The 16,351-nt window shown below is 32.4% G+C and overlaps 1 protein-coding gene across 2 annotated transcripts in view; it reads right to left on the bottom strand.

Annotated features, from left to right (window-relative positions):
• Nucleotides 1-16,351, bottom strand: part of otud7b (OTU deubiquitinase 7B) — a 42,041-nt gene that overhangs the window by 17,861 nt on the left and 7,829 nt on the right. For both annotated transcript variants that reach the window (XM_073846992.1, XM_073846991.1), the window contains exon 2: nt 1,954-2,134. In XM_073846992.1, coding sequence (XP_073703093.1) covers nt 1,954-2,038 — 85 coding nt within the window. In that variant the 5' untranslated portion in view covers nt 2,039-2,134. The remainder of the gene's footprint in view (nt 1-1,953; nt 2,135-16,351) is intronic.

Consider the following 16,351-nt stretch of genomic DNA (forward strand, 5'->3'; position numbering starts at 1 on the left):
TTACTGCACTTCAGAAGCTACAGAAGATACATGCATGTTCCTCAGAAGACCTCAGTATAAGTTACCCTGATCTTCAAATTCAAAAAGTTTAATGCATTGTGTTTCCTTCTGAAGCATCAGTGAGCATTTTAACCTTCTGTAATAGTTGTATATGAGTCCCTCAGTTGTCCTCAGTGTGAAAAGATGGATCTCAAAATCATACAATCCTTGTTGGAAAGGGTTCAAATCAGAGATGGGCACTCGAGTCACATTTTATAGACTTCAGACTTGACTTCAGACTCAACCTAAAATGACTCCAGGCCATGACTCCACTCTAGGAAAAGGCCTTGTGAATATTTTAAGAGCAACTCAACTATTTTATCCTTATATACATATATAACTGATATTAAAAAACCTTGGCATCCACGAGCCGCAACAGCAGCACAATTTTAAGTGAGCAGCGCGTCAAAACAGCGGAGCGGATCATGTAACAAGTGCTCAGTGTCGTTTATGGCAAATATATTTTAGTGCTATATACTCTACTATTTAATCTAAAGCCAAACACACTTTATTCGAGTCCTTTCAGCTCCGTGCACTTTCTCTCTAAATCCAGACACGCGCCGGCGCCATGACATGGTTATTTTAACAACAGAAACACGGTGAGCAGCAAAATTGTAGATTACATTCACTAAAACACAGCAGTAAAAACAATGTTGCAAATCTAGTTATTTTTCTTACTATCTATTTATCTATCAATAACCTATGACTCTAACTGTTCAAACCGGATATTTCTGATCTAAATTTAGCATTACTAATCTGTAGGCTTAGGCTAAGCACATTCAAAATAATCAAGTAGGCTAATTATAATTAGGAATATTGTTGTTAGGTGGCTGGGATAGAACTTAAACTTTGAAACTGCTGGTTACCTTTCTTTTCTGTTCCAGATGAGAACATTTTGATTATTGTAGACATTTTTTGTAGATAATGCTTTTAATTTAAAAAAAGTATAGATTTCAGGAGGAAAACCCTGAAAGGAAACAGTATTTTTGTCTCATGGCCTCAAATGTATCTAAATGTAAATACAATACATGTCAAAATATTTTTTGTATTTTTTGTCCGGACCTCTGCTTGGAATAAAATATAGAGGCCGTGCCTCATGGAACTTTAATTGAATACCCCTGACTTATATTAAAAAAATATTTTTTTTATTTGTATGGTTCTATAGCCAATAAAACAGCTTCGTAAGTAGGAAGATTTCAATACATGAGAATTGTGAATGAGATTTTTAGTGAGCCATTAAATGACTTAAGATTCGACTCGAGACTTGATTTAGACTCCAGGAACAAAGACTTCAGACTTGACTCAGACTCCAGGTTAAAAACTTGTGAACATCTCTGGTTCAAACACACAAAAATGCTGAAAAACCAAAGACTTTGTGGGAACTGAAAGAATTTTTTGAAGAACAGTTTAACTGTTCAGGACAAACAAGGGATTCATGAACAACTGTCACTAAACAAAACACAGTGTTAAGAATCAAGTGTGTGTAAACTTTTGAACGGGGTAATTTTTATTATTATTTTCTCTTGTGGACTATATGTAAACGTCTTTTATGTGAAATATCTTATGCAGGTCAGTAGTAAACAAAAAATAACATGCTTTTTGTATGATCCTTCTTATTTTGGTAAAAGGTGTATGTAAATGATTGACTTCAACTGTGGATGCTTAAACAACTGTTTTTTGCTCTTATGCAATCACTTGATCAAAGACCTTAGTCAGGGTAGACGCCATATTGAACTCCACATGGCTCACCCAAACAGAATTAGTCAGAATGGTAACCATAATAATGATAATTTTATAACATAGTTATACAACATATAGATGATAATCAAGGAAAGTTACATAATATACATGCATTTTTTATTATTATATTTTAAGTCACAGATTATAATAGGAAAAAGGATGGTTTTGACTCACCCTCCAGCAGGTCTCTGGCCAGTCCAGGTTCAGCTCCAGTAGAACGGACAAAGTCGGACAGGACCGCGTCCATATCCAAAGTCATGTGATCATGAATTTACAGTGCAGAAGGCAGCATCAGGAGAGAGAAAAGACAGGAGAGCAATTCTCCCTCACAGCAGAAGGACCGTTTCGGCCACACCTAAAGAGCAAGAGACGAAAACACACAGTGAGGCCATGTTTAAGCCTTGGCTCTGTGCATCATATTGGTGCACATTACCAGAGATCTGTTGACTCCAGCAGTCACATGTCTTTCCTGTGACCTCTGCTGTGGAGCTCAGCTGAACGCTTCAGTTTGCATTACAGAGAATTTGCAATTCATTAGAAAGATGGCTACTATGATACCGCTGTTTTAAACACATTTTAAAGTCCCAAATGATGGTATTTCAATAACTGCAGATAAAAAAATAATTTAATGAAATATTGAGTAAAAAATTTAAAAAATACCCACACACACAAAATCAATGAAAGGGCTAACCTCACCAGTGATAATGCAATTTTACTTTTGCAACATAAACAAAAAAGTTTGGGGTGAGCAAGATTTCAATTTTTGAACACTTGGTGAATGAACGCCTGTATTCAGCAAGGAAACATTAAATTGATCCAAAGTGATAATTAAGGACATTTATATTTTCATTTGTAGTCCGTATTTTTTGCAGGGGGGTGGTTATAGAAATTAATACTTTTATTTAGCAAGGATGCTTTAAATTGATCAAATGTTACAAAATATATTTCTTTAATATTTTTTTAACAGCAAATCAGAATATTACAATGATTTAAGAAAGATTACATGACTAAAGTAATGATCCTAAAAATTCCTGTGAAATCACAGGAATACATTTTGTTTTAAAATATATTAAAATAGGAAACATTTATTTTAAATAGTAAAAACGTTTTAAAATGTTGCTGTTTTCGCTGTACTTTGGATTAAATAAATGCAGGCTTAGTGAGAAGAGATTTTTATTGATTCTTTAATCCTCATGAGAAGTTCCTACTTGAGCGTTTGAAAGTCATAATTATAAACTTGTGCATTCAAATGATTTTAGTTCAGACTAGTCATTTAGCCTGAATAAAATGGCTGTGTTAGCAATTTTGTTCATGTACCTCTTTTGTATTTTATGTAAGACAGGAAGCTTTCGAATGTAACAATAAAGAGCAAATAATGTGTGTAATTGATGCTTCCTCAGTCAGCACAAGCATGATACATAGATAATGATGGAAAATTTTGTTTTGTCACGCAAGTCTGCCGCCTCATAAGCTGGCAAAATGAGGACTATTTTCTAGCAGGCTTTATAGCCATTCCTCATCAACAGCACACAAAACACACAGACTAAATTGTACAGTTAATATTCACAATTACAGCTTACTAACCATTTTTTTTTTAAACCGCCATGATTCTTAAATTCACATGCCCTATTCCAGACGGTCAGGACTTTCAATAGTACAACACAGAATATACTATTCATGTGCACTTGTCTCATAGAATACACTACCAGTCAAAGGTTTTATGTTTTTAAAGAAGTCTCTTCTGCTCACCAAGCCTGCATTTATTTGATCCAAAATACAGCAAAAGCAGAAATATTGTGAATTGCTTTTTTTTATTTTAAATAATTTCTTTCTTTCTAATTGAATATATTTTAAAATGTAATTTATTCCTGTGATCAAAGCTATAATTTTAGCATCATTACTCTTCAGTGTCACATGATCCTTCAGAAATCATTCTAATATGCTGATCTGCGGTTCAAGAAGCATTTAGTATTATTATGAATATTTCAATATTTAAATTTGTTTCAAGATTCTTTGATGAATAGAAATATTAGCATTTATTTGAAATAAAAAAGCTTTTGTAACATCATACACTAGACCATTCAAAAGCTTATGTTTTTATTAATTTAGAAATTAATACTTTTATTTAGAAAGGATGTTTTAAATGGATCAAAAAGGACATCTATAATGTTACAATAGATTTCTATTTTGGATAAATGCTGTTCTTCTGAATTTTCTATTCAAACAAAACTGAAAAAAAATTCTACTCAGCTGTTTTTAACATAATAAATGTTTTTTGAGCAGCAAATCAGAATATTAGAATAATTTCTGAAGGATCATGTCACTGGAGAAATGATGCTAAAATTTCAGCTTTGAAATCACAGGAATAAATTACATTTTGTTCCTAAAAACAGTCATTTTAAATAGTAAAAATATTTCAGAACTTTACTGCTTTTGCTGTACTTCAGATCAACTAAATGCAGGCTTGGTGAGAAGAGACTTCTTTAAGATTTTTAATGTTTTTTTTTTTTACTGTTCAAAAACTTTTGACTTGTAGTGTACATTCACTTCAACATGACTTGAAGGCTGCAGAAAATCAAACGCACATAACAGCTCTAAACCATTATGCCTCAAACTGCACTGCCCAAAGCATCCTGACACAAAGAGATGGTCAGCTGAGAAGCCAGCGTAGAAAAGCATTGTGATGATTGAAAAATGGACAAAGTCCATAACCCAATTTGCATATCTAAAAAATCTGCAGTCGATGATTTAAATACTCCAAACAGTTACGTTTATGGTGATGCAAAGAGCAGAAAATAAATTGGGTACACAATCCTGCTGTACCACAGAACACCATTTACACATTTTCCCATTATATTACATTTTATTCGTCCCAAAGTGTTGTTACTGTATATATTGACTAGGGATGCACCAAATGTTTGGCAACTGAAATTATTCAGGCGAAAATAGCAAAAAAAGCCCTTTCGTTGATAAGCGAAATAAATTATACCGGAAAAATGACGTGACGCGATCAAACAGAGAAGTGCACTAATGCAGCAAACATATCGGCAGTGTGGAAGCTTAAAACTGTCAGAGAAAGACAGACAGTACTGCATCGCATGTCTTGGATGAGAAAAGAAAGGGGTGGTTGTTGCTGGTTACTGCATGATGACTGAAATCGCAAAATAGCCCTAAACCATTAATAAACAAACTTATGTTATTAAGTTATGTTGTCTAATACACACACAAATTGTATTTATTTTGATAGCGCTGCACAAGCTTGTTAGCCAGGGTTCAAAGTCCAAAGCACGATCTGTGTGATGAGTTGAGAATCATTCATAAATCTGCTGCTGTCAGCAAAAAGTAGTACTGAGTAGTCCTGCGGGTTTCTGCCAAATTAAAAGTCAACATTCATAAATGTTAGTATTGTGATTTTACTGTTGTTCTGTAAAATAAAATAAAAAAAGACAAAAAATAATGATAACAGTCATTACAACAGCTCTATTAACACATTTATTATTTGCTCAACAAGGCTGCAGTTATTTGTACATTAAAAAACACATGCCTGATTCAAGAAGGGGCTCTTAAAAATGGCCAAAGAATATTATTTTACTAACTTTTTAATTGTGCTTTGTTGGTAGGCTATAATGTCGACTAGAATGTTTAAAATGTACAGTGTTAAGTAAACATTTTTAAATCATTTTTTTTAAAAGCATAGCAAAACTGTAAAAAGCACATTTTGGCTATTTAATTTATGCAATGGTGAAAAAATTGGCAAAATACATGGGGGGGGGGGGGGTGGACATGAAAAACGTGTTCGGTAATCGGCCTTCGGCCCAGTGTTTAATTTTGTTCAGCTTCGGCCAAAAATTCCGGTGCATCCCTAATTATATTTGTTCCAGTGTTGTTGATGTACATATTGACTTCACCCTAGGCTAAAAGATTGTGTTTTAAAGAGTCTATGACTCATACAGAGAAATATCATAACACAGATCACACTTTCACTTGCGCGGTTTTATTTTGTCAAAGTCCAAAAAATAAGCAACCCCAAACACACAATTAAATATAAAAGGAATGATATTACTTAAAAAAAAAAAAAAAAAATTACAAGTACAAGATTTGTTATTAGTCAACTATTGGCAGAGATCAGTTTTTAAATGCCAAATATAATTTTTTATTTGTATTGCATAACAAATATCACATTTAACAACTAATCACATTTTTCTTGAACATCAAGCAGCCCTTTCATAATGCTTTATTCAGGCAGTTCAGTTGCAAAGCATTTCAAATGTCTGCTGAAGCAACAAAGCTTTATGGATGACAGATCAAATTAAAGCAGCAATTACATCTTCCTCAACAGGAAAATGCAAATCAACTCAAACAAGAATGTTAATGTAAATCCTCTGACCTCTTAAATAGTGATTCACTGCGGCCGATTACACTTTATAGGTTTGCTAACACAAACGTCACATGTAGATGATGACACCGTGCAGTCAAAAGTTCCCGAGTTTTAAATCTCCCCTCCCTGTTGTAATGGTACATCCTGTCAGCGCTGCCGTTGCCTCCCTTTAAGCTCTGACTCAAACTTTTCAACATAATGCCCATGACTCATGATTCCTTACTGGGCCCTCCCCACCTCTACGCCCAAGAAAAAGGCAGGCGGCTCACAGTGCCACTGATGGACATAAAGGGCCTTTTCAGCAAGGGAGCCGCTTTCTCTCTCGCTTTGACTTTGTTTGGCAACTACAGTAGAGCGACTAGAGAAAGACCAACAGCGAAAACAAGAGAACCCATTGAATCTAGAACATGATTAAACATCTCTATCTGATGATTTCTAGGCATGCAAACAGCTCCTGCCCAGAGCTGCTAATCAGACTAATCCACTGGGTGGGGATAAGATTAGTGACTCAAAACAGTTCCTGTCAAAGTTCAAAGGAAATATGAAGTGCTAAATAAAACCTTGACTGACTCAGTAGCATACAGCTCGCTTCACGCTCACCTTGCGTCTTTCATAACATTAGTTAGAGTGAGTCAGACTCCTCTATAACACAAACAAACACAACAGGGAAGCAATTCCAGAGGTTTGAGCCCCCAGGACAAGATTATGAGCAGAATGGTCAAAGACAGAGGTTCATGTGCATGATTGCATGAAAACCTGAGCAAAAAAAATGTCAAAGACGACCTAATGGAATAGTTGTTTACAGAGTCAGCTTATAGGCAATTTGTACGTTCACTCAACGTCACATGTGTAGCATCATTACGTCATTTGGGGTTTCGCCAGAGACACCTAGGTGATGGATGGTAAACAGACAGCACCCAACAGATTTTTCTGCATCGGCTAGCCGGGCTTTTGTCTGTTACATAACATGCGTTGCTGCCAACACGTGGGTGCTTTAAGATAGCAGGATCATTGAAACAGAGACACACAAGCAGAGGTCAACACGGTTGTGTTTGCTCTGCGCACCGACTCTAGCCCTCTAACCTATATGACTGATGACTGCGACTGTGTACAGGTTAAACTAATAACAAAGATTTGCATCAGTTTATGGAATCAACACAAATGCTTGTAACCTTTGCACCTCTATAAAAGGGCATCAACAATAAAGATGACCCCGGGTCAGTGAGAGTGTGATCATGTGCATGTGTTCTTTTGCATTTGGATATATATATACGTAAAGCAATAACGTCATTGTTTTATAGCTGTCATGCAGCTGATAATAGCCTGAAATACTGACCAGGACAGCAGAAAAAAATAAATAAAAAATCCCCACTGTTGAGCCCTGATGCATGCAACAAGACTTGACATGCCTCTCCTGATTTGCTTGTCACATCTTCTCAATATATCTTATGACATGCATGGTAATATAAATATATGAGACTGGAGCCGTGCATCACATCTTAAACTTAGTCTTAGCTGACAAAGTTCTTACTCTATGCCAACAATCTGCTTCTCTATGGCGAAAACAGTACATTTACCTGCTTTTGTCCTCAAAAGTAAGCTAAAAAAATACATACGAGTGAGTTATAATAATATCTGCAGGTGCAATGAGAGACATAATGCAAATAAAACACGCATTTGTCACAATATTTAGTTAAATCACAAAAAAGTACATTATTCATTAACAAATCTGTACTTTTTGGAAGTATAAAGGAGGAAACAAATACTACTGTTAAAAAGTTACAGAGAATTTGCTCTAAATATAGGTCAATACATTAAACAATTCTAAAAAAGGGTAAAAGAAAGTTGTAAATAATGAATTTTTGGGAGTACACTATCAAGTCAAAAGTTTTTGAACAGTAAGATTTTTAATGTTTCCTTAAAGTCGTCTCTTCAGCTCACCAAGCCTGCATTTATTTGATCCAAGGTACAGTAAAAACAATACAATTTTGAAATATTTTTACTATTCAAAATAGCTGTTTTCTATTTGAATATATTTAAAATTGTAATTTATTTGTGTGATTAAATCTAAATTTTCAGCATCATTACTCCAGTCTTCAGTGTCACATGATCCTTCAAATCATTCTAATATGCTGATTTGCTGTTCAAGAAGCATGTATTATTATTATTTAATAAAATAAAATAAAACGAAAAATATAATAAAATAAAAATGGAAAATAAAATTTAATTTAAAAATTTGATTAAATTAAAAAATACAATAAAATAAAAATATATACAATAAAATTAAATAAATAAAATGAAAAACTTCAAAAAAATTACTGATCCTTCAGAAATCATTGTAATATGCTGATTTGTTGATCAAGAAGCATTAAATATTGTTATCAATATTTTAAACTGTTGAGTATTTTTTTCAGGATTCTTTGAAGAATACAAAGATCGAAAGATCAGCATTTATCTGAAATAAAAAGCTTTGTAACATTAAACATTATATACCATTCAAAAGCTTGGAATCAGTATAGGAATTAATGCTCTTATTTAGCAAGGATGCTTTAAATTAATCAAAAGTGATGATAAAGACATTTGCAATGTTACAAAAGATTTATATTTTAGATAAATGCTGTTCTTCAGAACTTTCTATTCATCAAAGAAACTTGAAAAAATATATACTCTGCTGTTTTAAATATAATAATAATAATAATAATAATAATAATAATGTTTTTTGAGCAGCAAATCAGAATATTAGAATGATTTCTGAAGGATCATGTGACACTGAAGACTAGAGTAATGATGATAAAAATTCAGCTTTGATAACAGGAATAGAAAAAAAATAGTTTTTGCTTTGGATCAAATAAATGCTGGCTTGGTGAGCAGAAAAGACTAAAAAAAAAAACAATAAAAAACTTACTGTTCAAAAACTTTTGAATGGCAACAAGAAAACATTATCTCGGTCTTTCTATTCAAGTCAAATGTATTACTTGACGTTTCTTTGTAAATATTTGTTAAACGAGCAATTGTTTCATCACTTAATTTTACTCGTTGTATGACAAAATGTAACAAATTTAAATATTTCTAACATTAGTCTGCAATTGTGGAGTTAATGACACCAGAAATCAGTAGCTGAAGAGGTTTGATTGAAAATGTTATAGATGCTGCTTTCTCTTCAGGTGGTGTTTGCCCATGCAGAGCTAATGACCTAACTCACTAGTGACAAACACCAGTGTAAATGAGCAAGATAAAACACTAACCAGCCATCTGCTGCTCATAATCAAAATTAGTATTCTCAGAATAAACACAAAACCTACACTGATAAGGCCAGACAATCATGATCTGAATATAATAGCAATACTCTGAGATGAAATGATTTCTGAGGTTTGGAGCAGACCTCCTCGACAGATGTAGCAGAAGTCACTGCTGAAGGGTAATGGAATGAATGATCCCCGTGATTTTAGAGCTGCATTAATGAGCCCAACTGGTATCAAGCAAGCACCACTGCTGAGATTGAGAGCAGGAGACGCTGCTTGTCAATCACAACTTGACTCATGCTTGTCACTCTCACGCCATGTCCTGACCAGGTGCGACACGACCATTTGAGTGTCAAGTAATTTTTCTATTCTCACTGAATGCTGAGAGAAGCAACAAAAACACAGCCAAGGGGAACATATTTGATGTTTAAAGATCCTGGCCTACTAGTAAAATTTAGAAAAATAAATAAATAAAATAAAACTAAATAAAGTAAAAAAAAAAAAATATATACAATACAGTACAATAAAATAAAACATGTAAAAATAAAAATAAATATAAAAATAAATAAAATAAAAAATACAATAAAATAAAATTTAAATTAGAATAAAATTACATAAAAAATAAAAATAGAATAAAATAAAAAAAATACAATACAATTAAAATAACAAAAATACAATACAATACAATAAAATAAACTGAAAAATACAATGAGATAAAAAAAATAAAAATAAAAGTAAAATAAATCAACAATTAAAATAAAATACAATAAAATAAAAATAAATACAATAAAATAAAAACAAACAATAAAATTAAATTAAAAAGTAACAAAATTTTAAATAAAAAATAAAAGATAAGACAAAAATACAATAAAACAAAAAATACAATAAAATAAACTGAAAAATAAAATTATAAAAAAACAATTACAAAAAATAAAATAAAAAATGTTACAAAATAAAATACAATAAAATAAACAATAAAATAAAATATAAAAATACAATAAAATGAACTGACAAATAACGAGATAAAAATACAATAAAAAAGTAAAATAAAACAACAATTAAAATAAAATGCAATAAAATAAAAATAAAAAAATTCAATACAATAAAAGAAAAACAAACAATAAAGTTAAATTAAATTAAATAAAAAGTAACATAAACATTTAAATAAAAAAATAAAAGATAAGACAAAAATACAATAGAATAAAATACAATAAAATAAAAAGTAAAAATAAATAAAAAATAAAACCAAAAATACAATAGAATAAAATACAATACACTAAAATAAAAAAATACAATAAAATAAACTGAAATATAAAATGAGATAAAAAATACAATTACAAACATAAAAAAAAAAAAAAAAAATTTTTATATATATATATATATATATATATATTAGGGGTGGGCATAGATTAATTTTTTTAATCTAGATTAATCTAGATTAAATCTTGGAATTAATCTAGATTAATCTAGATTAAAATGGCTAATTTGAATTCTGATGAAGGCATTCAGAATATGTGTGCTACCCAAATAATGACTTAAAGTCTTTGAGAATGGATCATAAAGCTCATAAAGCTGTTCTATGATAATTTGTTGATGAAAATAAATTATGTTCAATTAGATGTACTTGTGTTTACTAACTAACTAACAATGAAATTATTTTTCTACCTATTAGATTGTGTTTTTTTTAACGTCAACACCTACCCAGCCCATTACATGTTACACCGTACTTTTATTTTGACAGGTTGCCGTGAAGTTTCTGTGTCATACAGTATGATATGATGCTAGTTTTCTCAAATGAAACGTTAAAAGTGACACTCACAGCAGTTTGGGAGACTGAGTTTATCTGTTCATGTGAGATGAAAATGCCAAAAATTACCGGGAGCGTCACGTGTGTTTCAGTATGCGTGTTGTAAAAGCTCGTCTCCGCAATGCATACAGCTAGGCAAACGGAACATATCGGATTCATATTAAAACGGTCTTTTTGCATTTCAGGTTTCACATACACTAGTCCATATCGCGATTTGAATTAAGTGACTGACCAACATTTGATTTATGAATCCAAAAAACGACGAATTTACGTGGCATTTCGATTTCGCTATAGTAGATTCGGTTTTTATGAATGGAGGACGACGCGACCCCGTCTGTGTTTTGGCGGAGGAGACTTAAATGCGCGACCATATTCTATAGTCTTCGGTATACATCCGCGTTAAACTATCAAGGTGAAAGTCATCATAGCTTGCGTAGTTTAGACCCAGCTCCCAACCCAAATTTGAGAATAGATTAACGGCGATATTTTTTTTATCGCGCGATAAGAGTTTCACGTTAACGCAGCACGTTAACGCCGATAACGGCCCACCACTAATATATATATATATATATATATATATATATATATATATATATATATATATATAAAATAATAAAATAAAATACAACAAAATAAAATTTAAAATTAAATTAAATTAAAAGTAACATAAAAATAAAATACAAAATAAGACATATATAGACAAATATAATACAAAAAAAAAAAAAAAAAAAAAAAATAATTCACATGAAAAAAAAAGTTTTCTTGCTAAAAAAAAAAAAATGAATTTTTTTTTTTGCGCATACACATTACAGCATTAAGCGTAATTGCATGACCAAAATGAATTATTGTCACTCCATGAATCAAACAGTCGGATGACGTTTTGCAAGATCTGATGAGCCCAGCAAACTTGGTGCTTGATGCTGGCGTAATGCATTTAAGCATGGGATGCGTAGTATTATTATGTAACATCACTGCTAGGGCTCTGAGATGCAGCATAGAGGAGATAGAGCCGGTTTGCTCTCAAAACCCAGTTTGCACCCTCTCACTACGGCACCGAGAGAGGCCGTGCAACGATGAGACACTGAGGCCTGAAAGCAAGAGGCCGTCTCCGGGGGTTGGGTGGGGATGTGTGCACTCTGGGGAAATTCAAGGACTGCACCACAGATATATGCTCTTCAGCATCCTGTCCAGCCCTCATTAAAAAGTCATTAGTGCAAAGCAAACCAATTGTTTAGCAGGAGCGTAGAGTCGCTGTTAATTTGCCCATTTGCAGTTCAGCAAATGTGCTAAACAGTCCAAATGCAGTCCCCTAGGACTCCTAATCAATATGCTCAATTGCGTTTGCCATTTCCTGGTCATAAATAGAAACTAAATAAATTGTTTTATAAGAGAATACACAGGCCTTGTCATGCTATGTTCTGTCACCTCCCTTCTCTGGCCTTAACAGTCATGTGTTTTTGTGCTATCAAGACGTTTTACAATGCAGAGAGGTCAAGCTTTATCTTATCTAGCCTTGTGGATTAGTATATAGGCCATTGTACAGAATTGGTCCAAAGTCAGAGTTGGAAATGTTTGTATGCATGCAAATTCTATAATATCCTAGGTACACATTTCTAGTAATTGTGCAGTTAATTTTCATAGTGTATTTTCAGAAAGCTTTGGAATATTAGTCCTCTCCCCAAATTTGTCACCAACGAAAAACAGCCATAATTATTTATTTAGAAGGGTTATATTGACCTATTAAAATTTTGCTTACATCTATATTGTGTGTGTATATGTATATGTATATATATATATATATATATATTTTTTTTTTTTTTTTTTTTTTTTTTTGCTATTTTATTAAAATCTTTCAGTGGTAAATCAATAAAAATAACATTTTTAAAGTGTGATTTATGAGATTTGTTGTATTCTGAATCCAATTTTTCTTTGTAAAAGGCAAAAATTTGATCATACTGATTTTAAAGTTGAAGATTCATTCATTTGAAAATACACTGAACCAAACACTATCATAACATCTTAGTTGATAATTCAATATACTTTACTTATACTATAAACATCCCATGTTTTGGAAGTGACTGCACATTTTTCGGTTGTGACAGTAATGTTTTGGTAGCGATCGCATTACAGAATTTTAATCTGCATACTAAAATACTACTAAAACACACAAAAACATTTACATAACTGTATTCAAATTTAGTTGATTTCCCCCAAATAAAGGATTATGTGTTTCTTTTTGTCACTGCTGAAACAATGATGACATGTTTTGGTCGTGTAAAATTCACCAAATGTTTCTGTATTGACTGTTTCGTGTGATATTTTAAATACTTTTGAACCTAGGACAAAGATACTAACCAGCACATGGTTCGCTAGCGCAGTTTTGAACAGTGGTATACTTATAAAAACTAAATGTTATGGAGTAAAATTTCCTGATCATAAATGTAGGGGTGTAGTTAAAATCAGTCTCAGCCAATGGACTAAAACATACACTGTTTTGGTAGTGACAAGAAAATGTGTGAGATTTTTTTTTCTTTGTAAATTATGAAAGTTATTTTTTTTTAACTTCACTTTTTAAAAGATTCAAAAAGATACTTTTAAAAACAACAATAGAAAAACAAAACAAAAATTATTTCAATATCATTTTCATAAGTTGAAATTTAGGAGTTAGGGTTCGGGACAGCCACCTCCCAATTGAAATTACCCAATAAATGATGATTTTATAAATATATTGCTTACTAATATTTTAAATATTTATTGTAGGTTTCAATAGATAATAGGAGGATCTTAGTAAACATGTAAGACTTGAATACTTAAATGCTATTTAAATGTGTTTTTTGGTTGTGGGACAGCATTTCGCACCAGTGCTGAAAAAACAAACCCTAATCAATCACTTGTCATTAGCATTTTAAAAACTATTTTAAAGTCAATTCTAAAATTGGGAAATGGGTCAAAAGTCTGATGAGAGAGACGTCTTGCAAATGTAAATGTATCTTTGGAGCGCTCTGCGGGACTATAGCTTCCAACACACGTTCAAGCTCTTATCAGCAAAGCGCCGAGTTTAGAAAAGTCTGTTCTTGACTACTATAAATAGCAATATATAATCATAGTCCAAAAAAAGCAACAAAGTACAAAGTAAAGTCTGCAAAACAGACAGCAGTGAGAGGGGAAACAGGAGGGCAAGAAATCTGGCAAACCCCCACGTTATGAATACCATGGAACACAATGCACTTTACTGATATGACTGAGAACTGTTTTTTTGTTTTTTTTACAATGAGACCAGCTCGCAGTCAATTACATAATACTCTATTTTAGCTATAGTCTCCTCTATCGAGAAATACAGTACAGAAGTAAGATAAGAAAATGATGTCATGGTGGTCAACTCATTTTTATCTCTGAAGTGTCACTGAGTTCAGGACAGACACTGAAAACAGTGTGTACACTATCAGTCAAAAGATTTTTAATGTTTTTGAAGAAGTCTCTTCTGCTTGCCAAGCCGGCATTTATTTGATCTGAAGTACAGCAAAAACTGCACAATTGTGAAATATTTTTACTATTTAAAATAACTGTTTTCTATTTGAATATATTTTAAAATGTAATTTATTTCTTTGATCAAAGCTACATTTTCAGCATCATTACACCAATCTTCAGTGTCACATGATCCTTCAGAAATCATTCTAATATGCCGACTTCTTGTTCAAGAAACATTTTTGTTATTATATCAACATTTAAACACTGAGTACAGTTTTTCAGGATTCTTTGATGAATAGAAAGATCAGCATTTATCTGAAATAAAAAGCTTTTGTAACATTATAGCATTCAAAAGTTTGGAGTCAGTTTTTTTGTCTAACAAAAGATTTCTATTTCAGATAAATGCTGTTCTTTTGAACTTTCTATTCATCAAAGAAACCTGTAAAACATGTTTTCAGCATAATAATAATAATAAATGTTTTTAAGCAGCAAATAAAAATAGAATGACTGGCTATATAAAATAGAAAGCAGTTATTTTAAATAATAATAAAAAAAAAAAATCAAATAACGCTGTTTTTCAAATCAAATAAATGCAGGCTTGGTGAGCAGAAGAGACTTCTTAAAAAAAAAAAAAACACACACACATTGAAAAAAATCTTACTGTTCAAAAACTTTTGACTGGTAGTGTATATATTATATAATACTAACAACCAGATGCTGAGTTAGAACATCTACAGAAGGCAGTGCCTTTTAAAAAGCTTAAAGAGTTTGTATGGAAAATAGTTAGAGTTTGCTAAAGTCTACTTATATCTTACAATACAAATACTAAGAGATAAGCCTATCAGCAAGCCCACACAACATCTGCCTCAACAGATTCTTTCAGCTACCAATAAGAGTGCTGTACTCCACTTACTGCATTAAAATCCACTCTTCCGCAGATTTTCACCAAAAATCAGTCAAGGAAACGGAGAAAAAAAAATCCAGCTCGGTAGCACAATGGCAATTCTGCTTCATGGCTAAGACAACAAAAATAAGAGATAAAAATAAAAGATAACAACAGTTATGTTTTCATTGACCCTGGCAAACAATCCTCCAAAGTTTTCACAGCACATGGGAGTTTGCCAACCTAAACTAAACAATGTTTGGACGACGAGTCATACAGTACTGTGTGCATGATTTGGGTTTCCCCTCTTCCATGATCCACATCTGACTGTGTAACATTAATGCGTTTATGTAATTTAACAAACACTCCTTAGAAAACTAGCCATCCGAGCAGGCATCGTCAGAAGTGCACGATCATGTCAGGCAGCTTCTGTCATTTGAAAAATGTGCAATGCTCAGTTTACCATGGGAAACTGGCGGCGGCTCCTACAAAGGATGCTATTGTTGCTTGAATGATGAATTTGAGTTGTTGCATTTACTCTGATGCTGTTATGCAATCCACATTAATGTAGCAGGGTGTGGTTGAGTTCTGATTTACACATCATTCTTAAAAGCCGTATGTATTTAATGAGATTTTATCTAGTGTTGCCGATTCCTTTCATAAAGCAAAAGAAGTCTACCATGACCGTAAAGTAAACTCAGAGAATCTTATCTGTTAAAAATGTTTAAGCAAGTCAAGATTAGCAGCTTTGTTGTTCAAATAAGACACTTCAAACAAACCAATTTAAGGAGTGA

The sequence above is a fragment of the Garra rufa genome, chromosome 9 (assembly GCF_049309525.1).
Source record: "Garra rufa chromosome 9, GarRuf1.0, whole genome shotgun sequence".
Taxonomy (NCBI): Eukaryota; Metazoa; Chordata; class Actinopteri; order Cypriniformes; family Cyprinidae; genus Garra; species Garra rufa.